Below are 17245 nucleotides of genomic sequence, written 5' to 3'. Positions count from 1 at the left end.
CGATACGCATTGCACCGCTGTTGCCAGGATGTGACGCTACGCGTTGCTCTGGCAACGGGACTCCAAACAGCCCCGTTGCCAGAGCGACGCGTAGCGTCACATCCTGGCGATGGTGGTGCAACGCATATCGCTGTCCCCCGCGGCAGGGATCCTGTGAAGACGCACGGATCCCCTGCCGCGGCTTGGCAGCCCTAGTTGGCAACCATAATTCCGCTGGAGGAAATGGTTGCTTTGGAGGGTGGATGCTATGGCATTGTACCCCTCGGAGGGCCTTCCCCTCCTCAAACCTCACCCTTCAGACTAGCTGAAATCCTGATGGACTAAAGACCTGACTATGACCTGCTTCAATTGCAATTGCTAGCAACTTAGAGAACACCTAAGCTTTGGCCTTTGACGTCAAAATTTATGCCTGCAGCCATACGGGAAAGGGCCAAAGAAGAATTTATTACCTGGAGCAGAAAGGTCTCTTTGTTCTCGCTGGGAGCAAAAGTTCCTGTAGGTCTTGTGGATCTCCTGACAAAAATATGTAATCTTTCATTAAAATCTGCCTCCATTCCTGAGGACTGGAAGGTAGCTAATGTCACTCCCATCTTTAAAAAGGATGCCAGAGGAGATCCGGGAAATTACAGCCCGGTCAGTCCGACGTACATACTGGGTAAGTTGGTGGAAACTGTTATTAAGGAAAGAATTATTAGGCAGATTGATGAACAAAACCTATTGAGGCAGACTCAGCATGGGTTCTGTAAGGGAAGATGTGTTCTTTGAGGGAGTGAACAAACATGTGGACAAGGGGGCCCCAATAGATGTTGTTTACCTTGACTTCCACAAAGCTTTTGATAAAGTTCCTCATCAAAGGGTCCTAAGTAAGCTTAATAGTCACGGGATAAGAGGACAAGTCCTCTTGTGGATCAAAAACTGGCTAATCAATAGGAAACAGAGAGTGAGTATAAATGGGCAATTTTTTCAGTGGAGGGCAGTAAGCAGTGGGGTACCACAGGGATAGGTACTGGGTCCGATGCTTTTTAACTTGTTTATTAATGATTTGGAGTTGGGAGTAAGCAGTGAAGTGGCTAAATTTGCAGATGACACAAAGTTGTTCAGGGTGGTGAGAACCAGGGAGGATTGTGAGGCACTCCAAAGGAATCTGTTGAGGATGGGTGAGTGGGCGTCAGCATGGCAAATGGGGTTCAATGTGGCCAAGTGCAAAGTGATGCACATTGGAGCAAAAAATCCTAACTATAAATACACATTGATGGGGTCCGAACTGGCAGAGACTGACCAAGAGAGAGATCTTGTAGTCGTAGTAGATAACTCAATGAAAATGTCATGACAGTGTGCAACTGCAATAAAAAAGGCCAATGCTATGCTCGGAATTATTAGGAAGGGAATTGAAAACAAATCAGCCAGTATCAGAATGCCTCTGTATAAATCGATGGTGCGACCTTATTTGGAGTACTGTGTACAGTTCTGGTCACCACACCTCAAAAAGGATATTAAAGCCGTGGAAAAAGTGCAGAAAAGGGCAACTAGAATGATAAAAGGGTTGGAACACTTTTCCTATGAAGAAAGGTTAAAGCTCTTGGGGCTCTTTTGTTTGGAGAGATGACAGCTGAGGGGTGACATGATCGAGGTTTATAAGATTATGAATGGGATAGAGCAGGTAGAGAAAGAAGTACTTTTCTCCCTTTCTCACAATACACGAACTCGTGGGCACTCAATGAAATTGCTAAGCAGTCAGGTTAGAACAGATAAAAGGAAGTACTTCTTCACCCAAAGAGTGATTAACACATGGAATTCACTGCCACAGGAGATGGTGGACACATGCATGGACGGCTTCAAGAGGGAATTAGATAAACATATGGAGCAGAGGTCCATCAGTGGCTATTAGCCACAAGGTATAGATAGGAACTCTCAGTCTCCTGATGGCACCTGGTATTTTTGGCCACTGTGTGACAGAGTGTTGGACTGGATGGGTCATTGGCCTGACCCAACATTAGCTTCTCTTATGTTCTTATCTCAGGCATGAGACTCAAATCCAAAGTACTGTGGTGTTGCTGATGAGTGGGGCAAAGAAGTTGGGTGTAGCCATGTCCCCAGTGGGGAGCAATGAGGTTGAATGTCTGGATCCTTCTGTGTCTTCGAGGCAGGAAAGGAAGTTGAGAAGCCAGGTTCTGTTACAATGCCTTCAGGAACAGGAAACCTGGAGTTGGCAACCCTATCTCCTTCTCACCCAACAGCCAACCTACATTTGTCTGCCCCTCTGCCTTAAGCTTTCCCTCTTCCTCACCCCTGGCAGCAACTGTCTAGGACGACTGTGGTCCAGTTGTGTAGTCAAGTCACTGGGCCAGGCCTACTTGCATGGTAGGGAACCCTCAAGGACTTGTGGGGGGTGCCTCACTTTCCCCTGTATCCCCCTCCCTGCACTCTTCTCTCTTTCCTTCCTCTTGGCAATCCCCATATCCTCTCCCTCATTCACTCCTTCTCAGCCATTCACCAAACTACCTTTTATCTGCCTCCTATCTTCAGCTATATTTATTATTTATTTACTTCATTTATACCCCACCTTTCTCCACAGTAGGGACCAAAGCAGCTTACCTTATTTTCCTCTCCTTTTGATCCTCACAACAACGCTGTGAGGTAGGCTAGGCTGAACGTATGTGACTGGTCCAAAAAATCATCCATTCAGCTTCCACGGCAAGATGGGGATTTGAATCTGGGTCTCACAGACCCTGTTATGAAGCTCTAACTGCTACACCATATTGGCTTTCATAGGGTGGATGATGTTGAACAGGAGCAAGCAGCCAGGTCTAGTTGAGTCATGCAAGTTGGGTGGTATCAAGTCACCCACAGGTTGCTGCCAGGCCTACATTTGCCAACCTAGAGGTGGGACCTGACATCTGAAATTACAACTGAATTCCAGAGCGATGTGTCCCCCTGGAGAAAATGGCTGTTTTGGAGGTTGGACTCTGGTATTTTACATGGCTGAGGCCTCTCCACTCCCCAAAACCTGCCTTCCTCAGACTCCACCACAAAATCTCCAGGAATTTCTAAACCTGGTGCTGGGAACCCTTGTCAGGCCTGGGCTGGCCCCAAAAAGTCCTTCCTCAAAGGCCAAAACATGCCTGGAAAAGACCCTGCCCTCTTCCCCTTCCTTTTCTTCCTCAGAAACCCAGCTTGGAGATACAGTGGCTGCTTAGCAAGAGCCACTGAGGGAATTTTTTGCTTAAAAATACAGGTGCTCCTTTTATCATTTTAAGGTGTTTTACATCCCCCCATATATTTTTTTAAGATTTCACATTTTTCTGCAAACCTGGGGCCCTTTTCAGGTTTGTAGAAAGATCTGTCTTGCCTGTTCACAGCTCCAGTCACTGGATTGAAGTATCTAAAGATTTGGCTAGCTTCACTATTAGCATATAAATAGGTGTAGAACCTTGTGTAGATGGGACCTTATCTATTTTGGGGTGCTGAGCCCACATCCTAATGGCAACCAGCATTCACATGGTGGCACAAAGGCCATTTAACAGACATGCACAATAAAGTTACATACATTTCAAACATGCACACCTTTCAGCCAGCGGTATAAGAGAATTATATTTTAAAGTAGGTTCTCTGGTAAGTTAACTTAGAGGATGGTTTGTGTTAGCTTAGAGGCTGGTTTGCACTGGTGAATGGGGATGCTGCTTGTCGCTTTAGAAAAGAAACAAATGTCCTTTATGGTGAAGGAACTCCATACTTATCCAAGCTAGGATAGAGAGAGATTGCGGAAAGCATGTCTTGCTGTTATGGTGGTTAGGAAGAGAACGAGTCAGACAGAACAAGGAAACCCTAAGAGTAGCAGAGGAGACCAAGGAAAGGATACATATATAGTGACCTATATAGACTTGACAGCTCCATATGCTGCTGTGAAGGACTTGTGTGCTCTGTACACTGCACCATCCTCCACTTCTGACAATTAGAAACCAAATTTTAAAATGTGTACCTTCTGAGAAAGAGCCAACATGCATGGAAATCCATTAAAAAATAACCTTAAGCCTTCATCTTCCTGAACATATTTACATGAACTTCTTTGCAAATCGGGTTGACATTCCATACATGATCGTGACAGAAGCGGCAATTTGGCTAAGACACATCTACTCAAAGAAACAGTCACTAACCAACTTGATTTCAAATCAGCCTCTAAAAATCTTGTCATTTGAATAAGCTCCATTGAAATCGGTGAGATTTCCTTCTTCAGGTTCAGAGATGCCACCCTGTCATGAAGATGTTGGGCGTAATAAATCAGCACAATTCCTCAGAACGTTTATGCTCAGTAACAATAAGAGGTTCAATACAAAGCTTCTTTCTCTCTTCTAGGCACACACTGCCATAGCCACTGTTCTGAAGGACCACCCCATTCCTTCGCCTGAAGTCTCATGACCACAAAGATTATTTTAACTTGATTAGTGTAACTTCAAAAAGAGGGATCACAACCTCTCAATTTGAATTTAAAGTAATGAATCTCCCTGCAATTATCTCTGAAACCTCTAAGTGGAGCCTCAAGCTACTTCAAACATAGCATAGCTCTATATGTACTATGTCCGCAAAACTTCTTGTGATAGCCATTTCTTTAATAATGTTTGTTGGGGTTAAATGTATCAGAATAATGACTGTAAGAAAATGTCTTCATTAGCACATTTATAGCACAATCGTAAACAGACTTATGCTATTATTACTGACTTCAATGAAAGCTTTAATACTAGGAAAATAAGTTGTTACCTGTCACAGCCCAGGGCTCCCTAATCCCAGGGGAAAAGGGGTGGAACATGGGCACCACCCTAAGTAGGGCAGCAGCTAACAAACAGGATCAAAGCAATGACAATCAGGATATTTAAATCAACAAAGGGACAATGGAATTCAATTTACACTGAGACAATTTGGGAAAAGATGGACCCTCCACAGGGGGATACAGCCTTTGGTCCTGGGGACTTCACATTATCCATTCAGAATCAGCAAATGTGCAGTTCCTGTACTTTGATTTTTCAACAAACACATTAATTTTAGCACTTTGGCTCTCAATATGCAATTGTTTTGGCTTCCCTGTTAACAGACCTCACCTTGTGATTCATTCTTTCCCAAGACTATGCATTCCCCAGATACCTTATTATTGGTATGAACTTCAGATGTGTTACCTCAAATAACTGCAGTTAACCTCTGTTTGATGGGCTGTGTGCGTGCTGTGACTACTGTGCATACCTAGAAAAAAAAGACTTTAATGTGCACAGTAAACATTTCAATCTACCCTTGTTTTATGGTTAACCCTTGTCTATCTTTTTACATATCCTCCGTTTTTTCAGCTCACCTTGTGCAGCTGATGAAGTGGTTGTTGGTTGCCTTAAAATACTTATACCTTAACTAGTCCATCCTGTATCCAGGACCTGATCCAGGTGAGCCAGCATCCATCTAACACCCTGGCTGACTTCTAAGACAAAGGAACAGCTTCATCAGCTTTCTTGATGGGACTATGCACAACAGTAGCTGCTACAGGTTACATAAACAAGACCCAAACTCATTTGAAGTTTATGTGCATTTTTCTTGTTTAACAGAGGTCTTTTAAACAGTCATCCGTTCTTGACAATGGTTCAAGTTGTGACAAAGCTAATGTTAGATTCAGCTCAAGTCATAGCTGATTCCTCAGAACTATAGCAAGTTTGACCTGAAATCTTTTATGAAGTTAGTTCACCCCTTCTGGTCTATGGCTATTAAGATTATTGTTGATTTGGTGGTGGCACAGTAACTGAACTTGGCTTGACTTTGGCCCTTTACAAACTGCCTTTGTATTCCATTTTAGTAATTGGTTGCTAATGAAATTTTTCTGTCATTTCAGACAGTCCCATTGGGTTAGCAAAATGTGGTTGAGCAGCTTTTGAGGGAAACGGCTTTTTCCTGTTTTCAACCCCTTTGTTGCACTTCTGAATCACTGGGGTGTGTTGTTTAAAATGTCCATAGTGCTTCTTACAGTGCCATCCCCCCACCCACCTTATTTATTTATTGATTGATTTATTTATTTATTTGATTTATACCCTGCCCTACCCGCCGAAGCAGGCTCAGGGCGGCTTACAAGAATAATATAAAAATGATTATGACATAGATAAAACTATCTAAAAACAATTCAAAAAAAGTGCTAGCTGGTTCTAAACTAGTACATTAGGGATGAGGGTAATGGTTACTTTATTCATCAGTTCTCAGCAATGGTTACTTTATTCATCAGTTCTCAATCTTTATCATATATATACGACTGGCACAGGCTATAATGGTGGAGTTGGGTGCCTCCTTAATGATGATGTTGGTGATGGTGATGGTGGTGGTGGTGGCGGCTCCTTAATCGAAGGCCTGGTGTAAGAGCTCTGTCTTGCAGGCCCTGTGGAACTGTAAAAGATCCAGCAGGGCCCTGATATCTTCTGGGAGTTCATTCCACCAATATGGAGCCACCACCAAGAACACCCTGGCCCTGGTTGTTGCCAGTCTGACATCTTTAGGGATTTTGTGACTCTGAACGCAGTGCTTGCGGTACATATGGGGAAAGGCAGTCCCTCAGGTATGTCGGCCCCTGACCATATAGGGCTTTAAAGGTAAGAACCAGCACCTTGGAGCAAACTCGGAATGCTGTCAGCAGCCACTGTAATGCCTTTAGAACAGGTTGGATGTGCTCCCGCATAGGGAGGCCCATCAGAAGCCTGGCTGCTGCATTTTACACTAGCTACAGTTTCCGAATTTGTGACAAGGGCAGCCCCATGTAGAGAGTGTTACAGTAGTCCAGTCTTGAGGTGACCATTGCATGGATCACTGTTGCCAAGTCATTGCGGTCGAGGAAGGAAACCAACTGCCTAATCAGCCAGAGGTGGTAAAAGGCTGACTAGGCAGTGGCTGCTACTTGGGCCTCCATTGTTAAGGAGGCATCCAAGAGCACTCCCAAACTCCTGACCTCCAGCACTGGGACCAACAGCACCCCATCGAAGGTCAGGAATGGGATCCCTACCCTCGGACCGCCCAAATTCACGTACAGGACCACCATCTTAATAGGATTCAGTTTCAGCCGGCTCAGTCTAAGCCAACCAGCCATGGCTTGTTCACCATGCACTTAGAAGCGCCCACTCAAAGTCAGTGCTCCAGTAGGCTAGGAAGGAGTGACCTCAACACCAGCACAGGAACACCTCTTGCTAGGCTTGCTCCTTGGCTCTTTCTACCTTTTGTCAGCAGAACTGAGCTCCAGATGATTGGGTTTTTTTTTTTTTAAATCAGCCATAACTTCCTAGAAAAATGACCAAATTTATAAAATTACTTTAAGATCAGGAGAGATGAAAAATGATGGTGCTCTACTCCTCTTAAATCCAGTAGTCTACACCACCTCCTGACTGGTGTGTGCTTCTAAACCCTGTCCTTCTAAGCCAGTTTGGTGCAGTGGTTAAGAGTGGTGGACTCTAATCTGAGAACTGGGTTTGATTCCCCACTCCTCCATATGCATCCAGCTCAGCTGGGTGATCTTGGGCCAGTCACAGCTCTGTCGGAGCAGTTCTCTCAGAGGCCTCTCAGTCCCACAGGGTGTCTGTTGTGGGGAGAGGAAGGGAAGGAGATTGTAAGCTGCTCTGAGACTCCAAGTGAAGGGCAGGGTATAAATCAGCTTCCCAAAGCCTCACAAGAGCTAGCTGATCTCTGGGGACTCTCAGGCTTCCCCTCCAGCCTTGTTCCCTCCTACCCACCATTCTCCTGGCTGGGATAAGCTGCTGGTTGGAAGAAAACTAACAACTAATGCTATGTACTGTAATAAATGAAATATACCACAGCCACTGAAGTCTCCTGTAGATTTCTAACTTATAATAATTATATAAACTTATATTAATTATATAAACACACATTACAGGCCACTAAATGCAAAACACAATCACCAAAAATAATGCACAAACTAGATGAAGTCTCATATATAATGTCCTTGGCTAGATAAAAAGAAGAAGAACCAAGAAAATAAAGCAGAGGTGGGAAAAGCCAGGTAGGTAATAAAAGGTTGAAGTAATCTCAGATCACTTCTGCCACTCCCTCCCTGTTTTTTTTACAAAGTTTTTAAAACCAATACTTCAAAAGCCAGAGGGGTCTAGGGCCTTTTGGGTCAAGCATTAGTTTAAAGTAATATAAGACCATTCTCATTTCATATGTGAATCAGCTGACAAAAACTAATGAAAAGTAGTACCATATTGTGGGCTCATCACAACGGTCTCCAGCACATCTCTCATATCTTGTAAAACAAGTTTTGCTTAATTCTCTGCTGAGGTGCAGAAGAGGCAGAGGAGGAAAGAGGGTGAGCAGAGCAGCGCAGCACAGAAGTTAGGGCTGACCAACTGAGCACAGGGACAGAGCGAGCAGAGCAGGGATTTGTTGTAGTTGGTGAGGGAGTGGTGGGGCGGGGAGGGGTTCATCGGCAGGCCAGCATTCTCCTGAATGTGGTGCTCTAGGCAACTGCCTAACTCGCCTATATGGACGCACCAGCCCTGCTTCCAAATATCTTTCCCCCCCTAGTCTACAAACCTACAGGGTCAGAGGAAGGGAACAGCCTAAAACTACGAGTAGCAAGGATCATTAATACATATGTTCAAGACACTCAACATTTCCCCATTATTCGCAAGGGAAGGGGGGGCGAGGGAAGGGGGAGTGGGGGGGGTTCATCAGCAGGCCAGCACTTTTCTGAAGGTGGCACTGTAGGCAACCGCCTAACACGCCTATATGGACACACCACCCCTGATTCCATCAGGATCTCTTGTCACACCCCATGAGTTTCCCTTGTCTGAGGAATCTACTATGTACATTGGCTGAGGCTCAGTAATTGCTTTAAAACTTATATTTGACTCTGGTGCATTTATCATCCAAAAGAATTGTGGCACACCCCCAAGTGGACAGTGCATAGTCTTGAACACCAGCAAGGGAATGAACAAGAGAGGGATGGAAGAAGGAATCAATCTAAGTGACCATCATGAACCTCACATGGAAGACTTGATTCTCACAATTGGGGCTGGAGGCTCTGCTAAGGAAGGGAGGACAGAACTTCTGCCCCAGAAGAAATTCTGAGGCCTAGCTGGTCTTTCTAACTTGTGATTATCCAAAATAGGAAAAGAAAGCAATGAACAATGATGCTTTGTAAATAGTAATTACTGAACACACCCATGCATCACAGAACTACCATACAGCCACTAGTCAGAAAAAAAGAAACAATCCTGTTCTTTTACAGATGTAAAATGGTACCCAGTTGTATCTTCACGAAAAAACTTCTCTTATATCTCTATACTTCCTTGTAGTATAAACCAAGCATTTTAAAAACTCACAGAAGGGGTGGAACAAAAGTCTACAGCAGCCTTAGGCCCCTTTCTTCTGAAGCAGTCACCTCAGATATCAAGGAACTTCAAACTTCTATGGTGAGATATCTAAGGCCAAGGTAGTATCTAAGTCTTAGCACATTCAGTGATGGACAACATTTCTCCAGATTTAACTTGCTATGGCAAATAACAGACAACCAGTTTATGAGCTCTGAAAATTCAGAGCAGAAAATTAACCAGAAGAGCAAAGAGCAAGGTGTGACTCTTTATAGCAACAGATAGCATACTTATGGGGTTGCCATAAGTCAGCTGTGACTTGATGGCAAAAAATTAAAAATCCAACAAACTACTGTGTTCTGAGCAGGCACTTGGGTGGGCTTCTGTTCTCCATTTTGAAGTCCCAGAGCTGACAATCCCAGACATTTACAAGGCATTTCCGAGAGGTAGAAGTCTGCCTTTGTGCTAACTTTTACTAACACTAGCTAAAACATCACAAAATAGTAATCACAAGCTTCACCAGCCTGGATGTTAAGAAACACACTACCCCCCCCCCAAAGTGGGTGCCCCCATCCTGCATTATTTCCAAAGGACTAAATCAAACCAGAAAATCTCTGCAGTAGAAATGAAGGTGTATGTGGGGGTCATTTTTGCAAGCCCAGCAGAACCAGAGCAAGGTACAGAGTATCCAGCAGTACCAGTGCAATCACAAAGTGCCAGCAAACCCAGTGCCATTGTGGCAAGGCCAGGTGATTTCAAGGACAGAATCACAGCCCAAAAAGGGGAGGGGGGGTTGGAAGCCCAGCAGAACCAGTGCAATGTACAGTGCTCAGCAAACCTAGTGCCACTGTGGCAATGGCATCTGATGTCAAGCACAGAATTACAGTCCAAGTAAAGGGGTGGGGTGGAAGCTCAGCAGAACCAGTACAATATACAGTGATTAGCAAACCCAGTGCCTTCTGTTCATAATATTAACAACAATTTCGAACTATACTATTCTTAGGCCCAATCTGCATCTAGTATTTGCTCCATTGTTGTACCAAACCCACACTGGAACAGAAAAAGATGCGGCTCAAAACCACATTCAAATACCCCAAGTTAATGCCGTACTGACTGCAGTCACCCCTGAATGGCCATAAAACGGCCATAAATCTATGCAGACAGCCACCATAAAACCAGAGATCAAATGAAGTGAAAGCATCATGCAGTCTGGACACTGCTATAAAATTCGACAATCAATCAAAGTGAAAGTGGCATGCAATGTAGATGGGAATTTCTGTTCCAGTGTGGGTTTGGTAAGACAGCGGAGCAAATGCTAGATGCAGATTCGGCCTTAAATATATTCTGTCACCATTTATTTAATTTTTATTTGTTATTATGGCAGTCTCCTGGTCCAAGTACATTAGGCCAAAAATATAAAAATTGAATCCCCCATTGATTTCAGTGGAATATAAATTATGCTCAAAGGTTAAAATGCTACTTTTTATTGGGCTTGGCCAGCCTTTTGTGTTCCGTAGGAAGTGTGTTACATAGAAGGGGCTAGGTAGTCTTGGTCCACAGAGTACCAATGTGTTTTAAACTTACAAAACAGAAAGGAACACTAAGGTCTCTGCAGCAAACATGGAAGATCTGATATTGGATCTTGGTGTTTCATTTAGTCCTTATGTTCTTAAACAAGAACACAAATTTAGGACTGACTGTACAGATTCCATGTGGGTTCCATTGATGAGCAGGCTTGAGTCTAGTGATCAGCTCAATTTTATTTGTGATTTCAGCAAGAGAATGCAAGACTCCAGAGCCTCAGCTCTGTTAAATAGCATGCAATTGCCACACCCAAACACACCCCACTCTCAGTGAAAGGCTATTTACATAACACTACTACTAGATTGGTTTATTCCAGAATCCTGGTCGGCTATTGTTCTTGGGCTCCAAGCTCAGCCAGTCTCTGGGGTGATTCAATCAGGAATGATTCAGTCCCAGTACATAACACATCTCATTTAAGAACTAAGGGTTAAATGATACACTACAAGATCTAGTATCAGATTTTCTGTATTTGCTTGTTGGTTAAAGGGGGGACTAACTGATAGTAGATCGATGGGGAAAGGGTTAATCCTATCTCCACAAGATAGTCTGTTTTGCCTATGGGTCCCCAATATGAGTTAAAACAAAACAAAATGATCTAGTCACGATCTAAGTTTGAATCCAGTGGCAGACCAACAAAGTTTTATTCAAGGTATAAGCTTTTGTGTGCATGTACGTTTCTTCAGATACAGTGAAACAGAATTTCCTCAGCCATTATATATAGGAAGGGGGGGTGGTTTAATTGCCAGGAAGGGCAATTAGAGTCAAGACAGAGATAGAAAGAAAATGGAAATTACCAGTCCATGCATGTAGGTAGAGCTTGAAGAAATTATGTTTCACTGTATCTGAAGAAATGCGCTTGCATACAAAACCTCATACCTTGAATAAAACTTTGTTGGTCTTAAAGGTGCCGCTGGACTGTTCTGCTGCTTCAGACCAACACAGCTACCCACCTGGATCTAGTCACAATCTAATCACAGATCTCCTGGCATGTTGGCCAGTTCAGTCGTTCTAAATGCCTTCATGGTTGGTTCTTCAGACCACCCTCCTGGTGCCCTGACATTCTTTAAAAAGCGCTAGATGGGTCCAATGCTCCCTCTAAGCTGTGTCCTGTGAGCAAAAATTCTACTTTGTGAGCTGCTGGCATTAAAGTTGTGAGCAAGCGATTTGGCTACTGTATAAATCAGTTTGCTCTGGAGTCGTCCTTCCTGAGTGAAGTAAAAAATGTGTGAGCTGAAGACTAAAAAAATGTGAGCTAGCTCACACGAACTCAGCTTAGATGGAACAGTGGATGTTGTTGTTCAGTCGCACAGTCAAGTCCGACTCTTCGCGACCCCATGGACAAGATCACGCCAGGCCCTCCCGTCTTCCGCTGTCCTCTGAAGTTTGCTCAATTTCATGTTCATGACACTGTCTAACCATCTCATCCTTTGCCGTCCCCGTCTTCTTTGACCTTCAGTCTTTCCCAGCATCAGGGTCTTCTCCAGTGAGTGGTCCCTTCTCATTTGGTGGCCAAAGTATTTGAGCTTCAGTTTCATTATCTGGCCTTCCAGGGAACAGTCAGGGTTGATTTCTTTTAGGATTGACTGATTTGATCTTCTTGCAGTCCAAGGGACTCTCAAGAGTCTTCTCCAGCACCATAGTTCAAAAGAATCTATTCTTCCGCGCCCGGCCACCATTTGGTGGATGGGTCCACCAAAAAACTTCCAGTAGACAACCGTCTACTTTCCACTTATTATTGACATGGATTGTCTGCTAATAAACGTTTTGATGGATACTAAAACTTGCATACCCGTAAACCAATGAGAGATTATCCAGCAAAGATACAGTGTTCCCTGTTTGCGCCTGTCTGCTCAGCAACAAAGTGTCTCCACACTATTACAGGGCTGAGATTGGAGGCTCCCCCCCATCTGTTAGACGAAGAGTCTGTCTATCGGTCTTTTACCGGTGGTGTTTTTGGGGGGCTTTTGCGATTTCATACAAGGATAGCAACCTCAGCACTACAGTTCCCAGGAACCCTTGCGCGCCCTTCCCTGCCTGGCTTTTATGTTCTGAATCCTGCGGTTTGTTGGTGCCAGATCCTGCCTGTCGGTGTGCAGCTTGGCTGCAGTTCAGTGGCTGAGGCGAAAGGGCTAGTGTTGTGGACGCTGAAGCCAGGGCGTGCGGCGCGAGGAAATCCCCGGCTCCGGGCCGAAGCTGTAGGAGCGCGAGGTCCAAGAGGGACGCTTCGAGGAATTCCTGCAGAGCGAATGTAGGCAGGGAGAGAGAAAGGAAGGATGGTCATTCGGCTGTTCATCGCGTCTTCCTCGTGCTCCGTAGCGGTGAGTGCAGGACCGGGGGGGGGGGGGGAGGCGGGGGAAGAAGAGGAAAGCGCGGCAACGGGCAGACACCGACGGATGGCTACAGGCGCGTGAGTGGAGGTCTCCTCCGCTGCGACACACAGAAGCTATCTTTGGCTGGACATGGACTGCAAGGATTCAAGAGGAAGGGAAGCACTGGGGAGAAGGAAGGGGGATACGGGGGGAGAATTCTGGCCCGTCAGAGGTAGGTAAATAATGAAGAACGGAGCCGGCGTGCGTCTACTGAAGGAACGAGGCTTGCGGCGAGGATTTCCCTCTGCGCGGCACTGGTCAGCAGCATTCTTGTTTCTTGTTATCGTTTCCACTCCCAGCCGGTTGGGCTGGGCTGGAGTGCGGGTTACTAATCACGGTGTTGCGGCTAACGTTATGGTGAGCGAGCGGTACCTTTGGCACGCCTGCTTTTGCCCGGAAAGGGAGAGGGGGGACATAAATGCCTCTTTTGTGACTTGCAGCTTTTAAAATGTAAAGTTCGCAAGGATATTAATGGTAGCGTTTGTGGTTTTCCCGAAGACATCTGAATGGCCAAGAAGCACAAAACAAACAAACAAACATGTAGTCGTTCACGGCGATGTTTGTTTTATCATAAAATCCGTCAAGCGTTGATCCCAAATGCTCGGGAAACCACTGGAAGTGTACATCTACAAGTTGATATTTAGACTGCCGTCGTACGAACTGGGGGTGTAAATCCCGTTCAGCTGAAACGTACTTCTGAATAAACGTGTTCAGAATCGGGAAGCATGTCAAGTCATAATATATTACATCCTTCTCGGTAAGCAGTAAACATTATAAATCCACTTTAAAAAAATCCATTGATTGCCTAGTATTCTTCCTAACTAAATTGCAGATATTGGTACTTCTCTTTACAGTTCTTTGTGGTCTTAGTCCAGGATACTTAGTCTAGGAGCACTATTTTCTCTGCAGCTTCCTTACCTTTAGGACTGGGTATTCAGATCTTTAACGGTCCAACCGTTTATTAATCTGTTGGCCGCTTGGTAGAGCCATCTCTCTGAAATGGCTATAAATTTTGGAATAAGTTTCCGTTTTGACCTTCAGGAGATTTGGGATCCTGGCTCCTTTGTACTTCTTCGGTATTTAAAGTTATCTCTAGAAAAAAGTTAGAGTCCAATGGCACCTTTAAGACCAACAAAGTTTTATTCTAGGTGTGAGCTTTCGTGTGCACGCACACTTCATCATACGATGAAATGGAATTACATATCATAGTTGTATATATAGGAGTGGTTGTTAAATTAGCATGCAAAATAGTGAGGATACTTTTCATTAACAGATCAAAAGAACGACAAGCTTAGTTCTGTTTTGGTTCAACTGGGGGGGGGGGCAACATAGGTAATAAATATGCTAGAACTGGAGATTGATGTGCCCTGATTTGTGAGAATCCCATCCTTATACCCTATCCATCTCCTTTCAAGCACGGAGATGAATTCTACAGCATCTTGGCTGTGTAGAGTGTTTTCCTTTTCCCCAAAACAAAGAACTGCATTTAAATCTACCATTCCAAATTATATTACATATTCAATTTTATTTTTAATTGCTAAGAGTAGTAATAATATTTTGCTTCAATAAAACATGGAGTTAACTGACAGAGTCCTTTTCCTGGGGTACAGTGTTATGTCAGAGATCAACAAGATATTACATTCCATTACAATCACTATTATAATATACTATCTCAAGAAAAGAAAAGAAAAACATCAAAATATAGGGGATGTATAGCCTTCTTGGTGAGAATACATACATAATCCAGCGAATGTTGGCAATTTGATCTCTCGTTCCTCTACCTCTTCGAAACCCAGCTTGTACTTCTGGCAGTTCTCTATCCACGTATCCGAGTGTTGTAACAATTTGTAATTCAGCTATTTCCCTTTCCATTCTGTTCCTGAAGTGCCTTTGCAATAAAACAGCTACTTTGAGGTCAGCCATTGAATGTCCTGGAAGGTTGAAGTGTTCCCCTACAGGTTTCTCAGTCTTGTGATTCCTGATGTCTGATTTGTGTCCCTTTATCCTCTGGTGTAGGTTTGTCCTATGTAGAGAGCCGAAGGGCAGTGCTGGCATTTAATGGCATATAGAAGATGAGCAAGTGAATGCGCCTGAGATGGTGTAGTTGATGTTGTTGGGTTCAGTGACTGTGTTGGCAGGGTGTATGTGGCAGCAAAGTTGGCATCTGGGTTTATTGCAAGCTCTGGTACTGGTGTCTGTGTTCAAATTGGATGTTGCATTATTGTGGGTGAGGAGCAATGCTCCCTCTAAGCTGTGGAGTCTTATGAGCAAAAATGCTACTTTGTGAGCTACTGACATTAAAGTTGTGAGCAAGTGATTTGGCTACTGCATAAATTAGTTTGCTTTGGAACCATCCTTCCTGAGCGAAGACAAAAAATGTGTAAGCTAGAGGCTAAAAAACTGTGAGCCAGCTCACACTAACTCATCTTAGCAGAAACACTGGTGAGAAGTTGTTTGAGATTGGGTGGTTGTCTGCACGCAAGAAAAGGTTTACCTCCCAGTATTTGTGAACTGTCCTTGTCCAGTAGAGGTTGTAAGTCATTGATGATGCGTTGAACTGTTTTGAATTGAGACCACAAGGGGTGTTCTGTTATTGTCCTTTTTGGGCTTGTCTTGTAACAGGTTTTCTCTGGGTACCATTCTGGCTTTGTTAATCTCTTTCCTTGACTTCATCAGGTGGATATTTTAGTTCCAAAAAGGTCTGTTGTAGATCCCTCAGGTGGGAATCTCTGTCTGTAGGACTGGAGCAGATGCGCTCACACAGAGAATTTGCCGTGCGGAAGGCACAAATGTCGGGCGGATTTTCGGGGCGCGATCACACCGCAACATCTGGGAAGCATAGTGCACCCGTGGCATCCCGCCAAAGATGCAGAGTTAAAAAGTACCAAGGAAAGTGCACTAGTGTCCGGATCAGGATACTGCGCTTTATTTTGCTCTGGGGCGAACAGCCACGCCTCCCCCCTGTGTTATCTGGCCCGTGTGACCGGGGCCAATGTAATGCAAATATAAGAGAGGTATGAGTGGGTGAGAGTTTAAGTTGCTCCAAGTCAGCAATAAAGATGTTAGTGTATTGTGGGGCCATGCGGGTGCCCATGACTGTACCATTGATCTGGAGGAATACTTCATTGCCAGATCTGAAGTGGTTATGGGTGAGAACAAATGTCACAGTTTGGTGGCAAAGTCAGCTGTGTTGCTGTCAGAAATTATATTCCTTATGGCTTGTAATCCATCTTGGTGTGGGATGTTGGTGTACAGAGATTCCATACCTGTGGTGGCTAAAATAGTATTATCTGGAAGGTTGTTCAAAGATTGTATTTTCCTCAGAAAGTCAGGTGTAGCGAACATAAGTAGGAGTGCTGGCGGCATAGGGTCTTAGACTAGAGTCCATATATTCAGCTATCTGTAGTTATCTGTATTTAAAGTTATCTTTTAGTTTTTCTGGCTCACGTCATTTTGCTTGTGTCTTCCCTGAGTTTGGTTTTATTGATACGAAATTGTAATTTATTATGCTTTTGTTATAGTTTCCTGAATTGAGACACATAGCATTGAAACATTGCTTATAACCACATTTAAACAAACAGTAATAATTAAAAAATCCCTGTAACATTCTCTTGGTAACATTAAATTTGCCTGCAACCTGAGATTATTACAAACGGCAATTAATTTTTCTGTGTAGGCACTTTATATGCAAATGTTGATCTAAATGTACTCTTAATAAAGGGTATTGGAGGGCTGTTCTATAATAATTATTACTTATAGAGGTAGTCAGCTTTGTACTTTGTATTTTTAAAAAAGCAATCCTATGGAATTGCATCCAAAGAATTGTGAGAGGAGTTCCATGTACCGAACTGATTTTCACTGTTTCACGTGTCATTTTCATCCATTTCCCTGACGTTACCCTAGAAAGCTGACTCAGAGCGTCACTGAACCTCTGGGAACAATGTGGGATGAGGATAT

General features: G+C 44.0%; 1 protein-coding gene across 1 annotated transcript in view; it reads left to right on the top strand.

Moving 5' to 3' along the window:
* The first annotated feature begins 13031 nt into the window (after positions 1 to 13031).
* Positions 13032 to 17245, top strand: part of SH3BGRL2 (SH3 domain binding glutamate-rich protein like 2) — a 52170-nt gene continuing 47956 nt past the window's right edge. The window contains exon 1 of the mRNA XM_015418987.1: positions 13032 to 13237. Coding sequence (XP_015274473.1) covers positions 13193 to 13237 — 45 coding nt within the window. The 5' untranslated portion in view covers positions 13032 to 13192. The remainder of the gene's footprint in view (positions 13238 to 17245) is intronic.

This window comes from Gekko japonicus, unplaced genomic scaffold, assembly GCF_001447785.1.
Source record: "Gekko japonicus isolate JY-2015 unplaced genomic scaffold, Gekko_japonicus_V1.1 scaffold3243, whole genome shotgun sequence".
NCBI classification, from domain to species: domain Eukaryota; kingdom Metazoa; phylum Chordata; class Lepidosauria; order Squamata; family Gekkonidae; genus Gekko; species Gekko japonicus.
The sequence above is the reverse complement of the archived record's forward strand: the minus strand, read 5'-3'. Positions and strand labels throughout refer to the sequence as shown.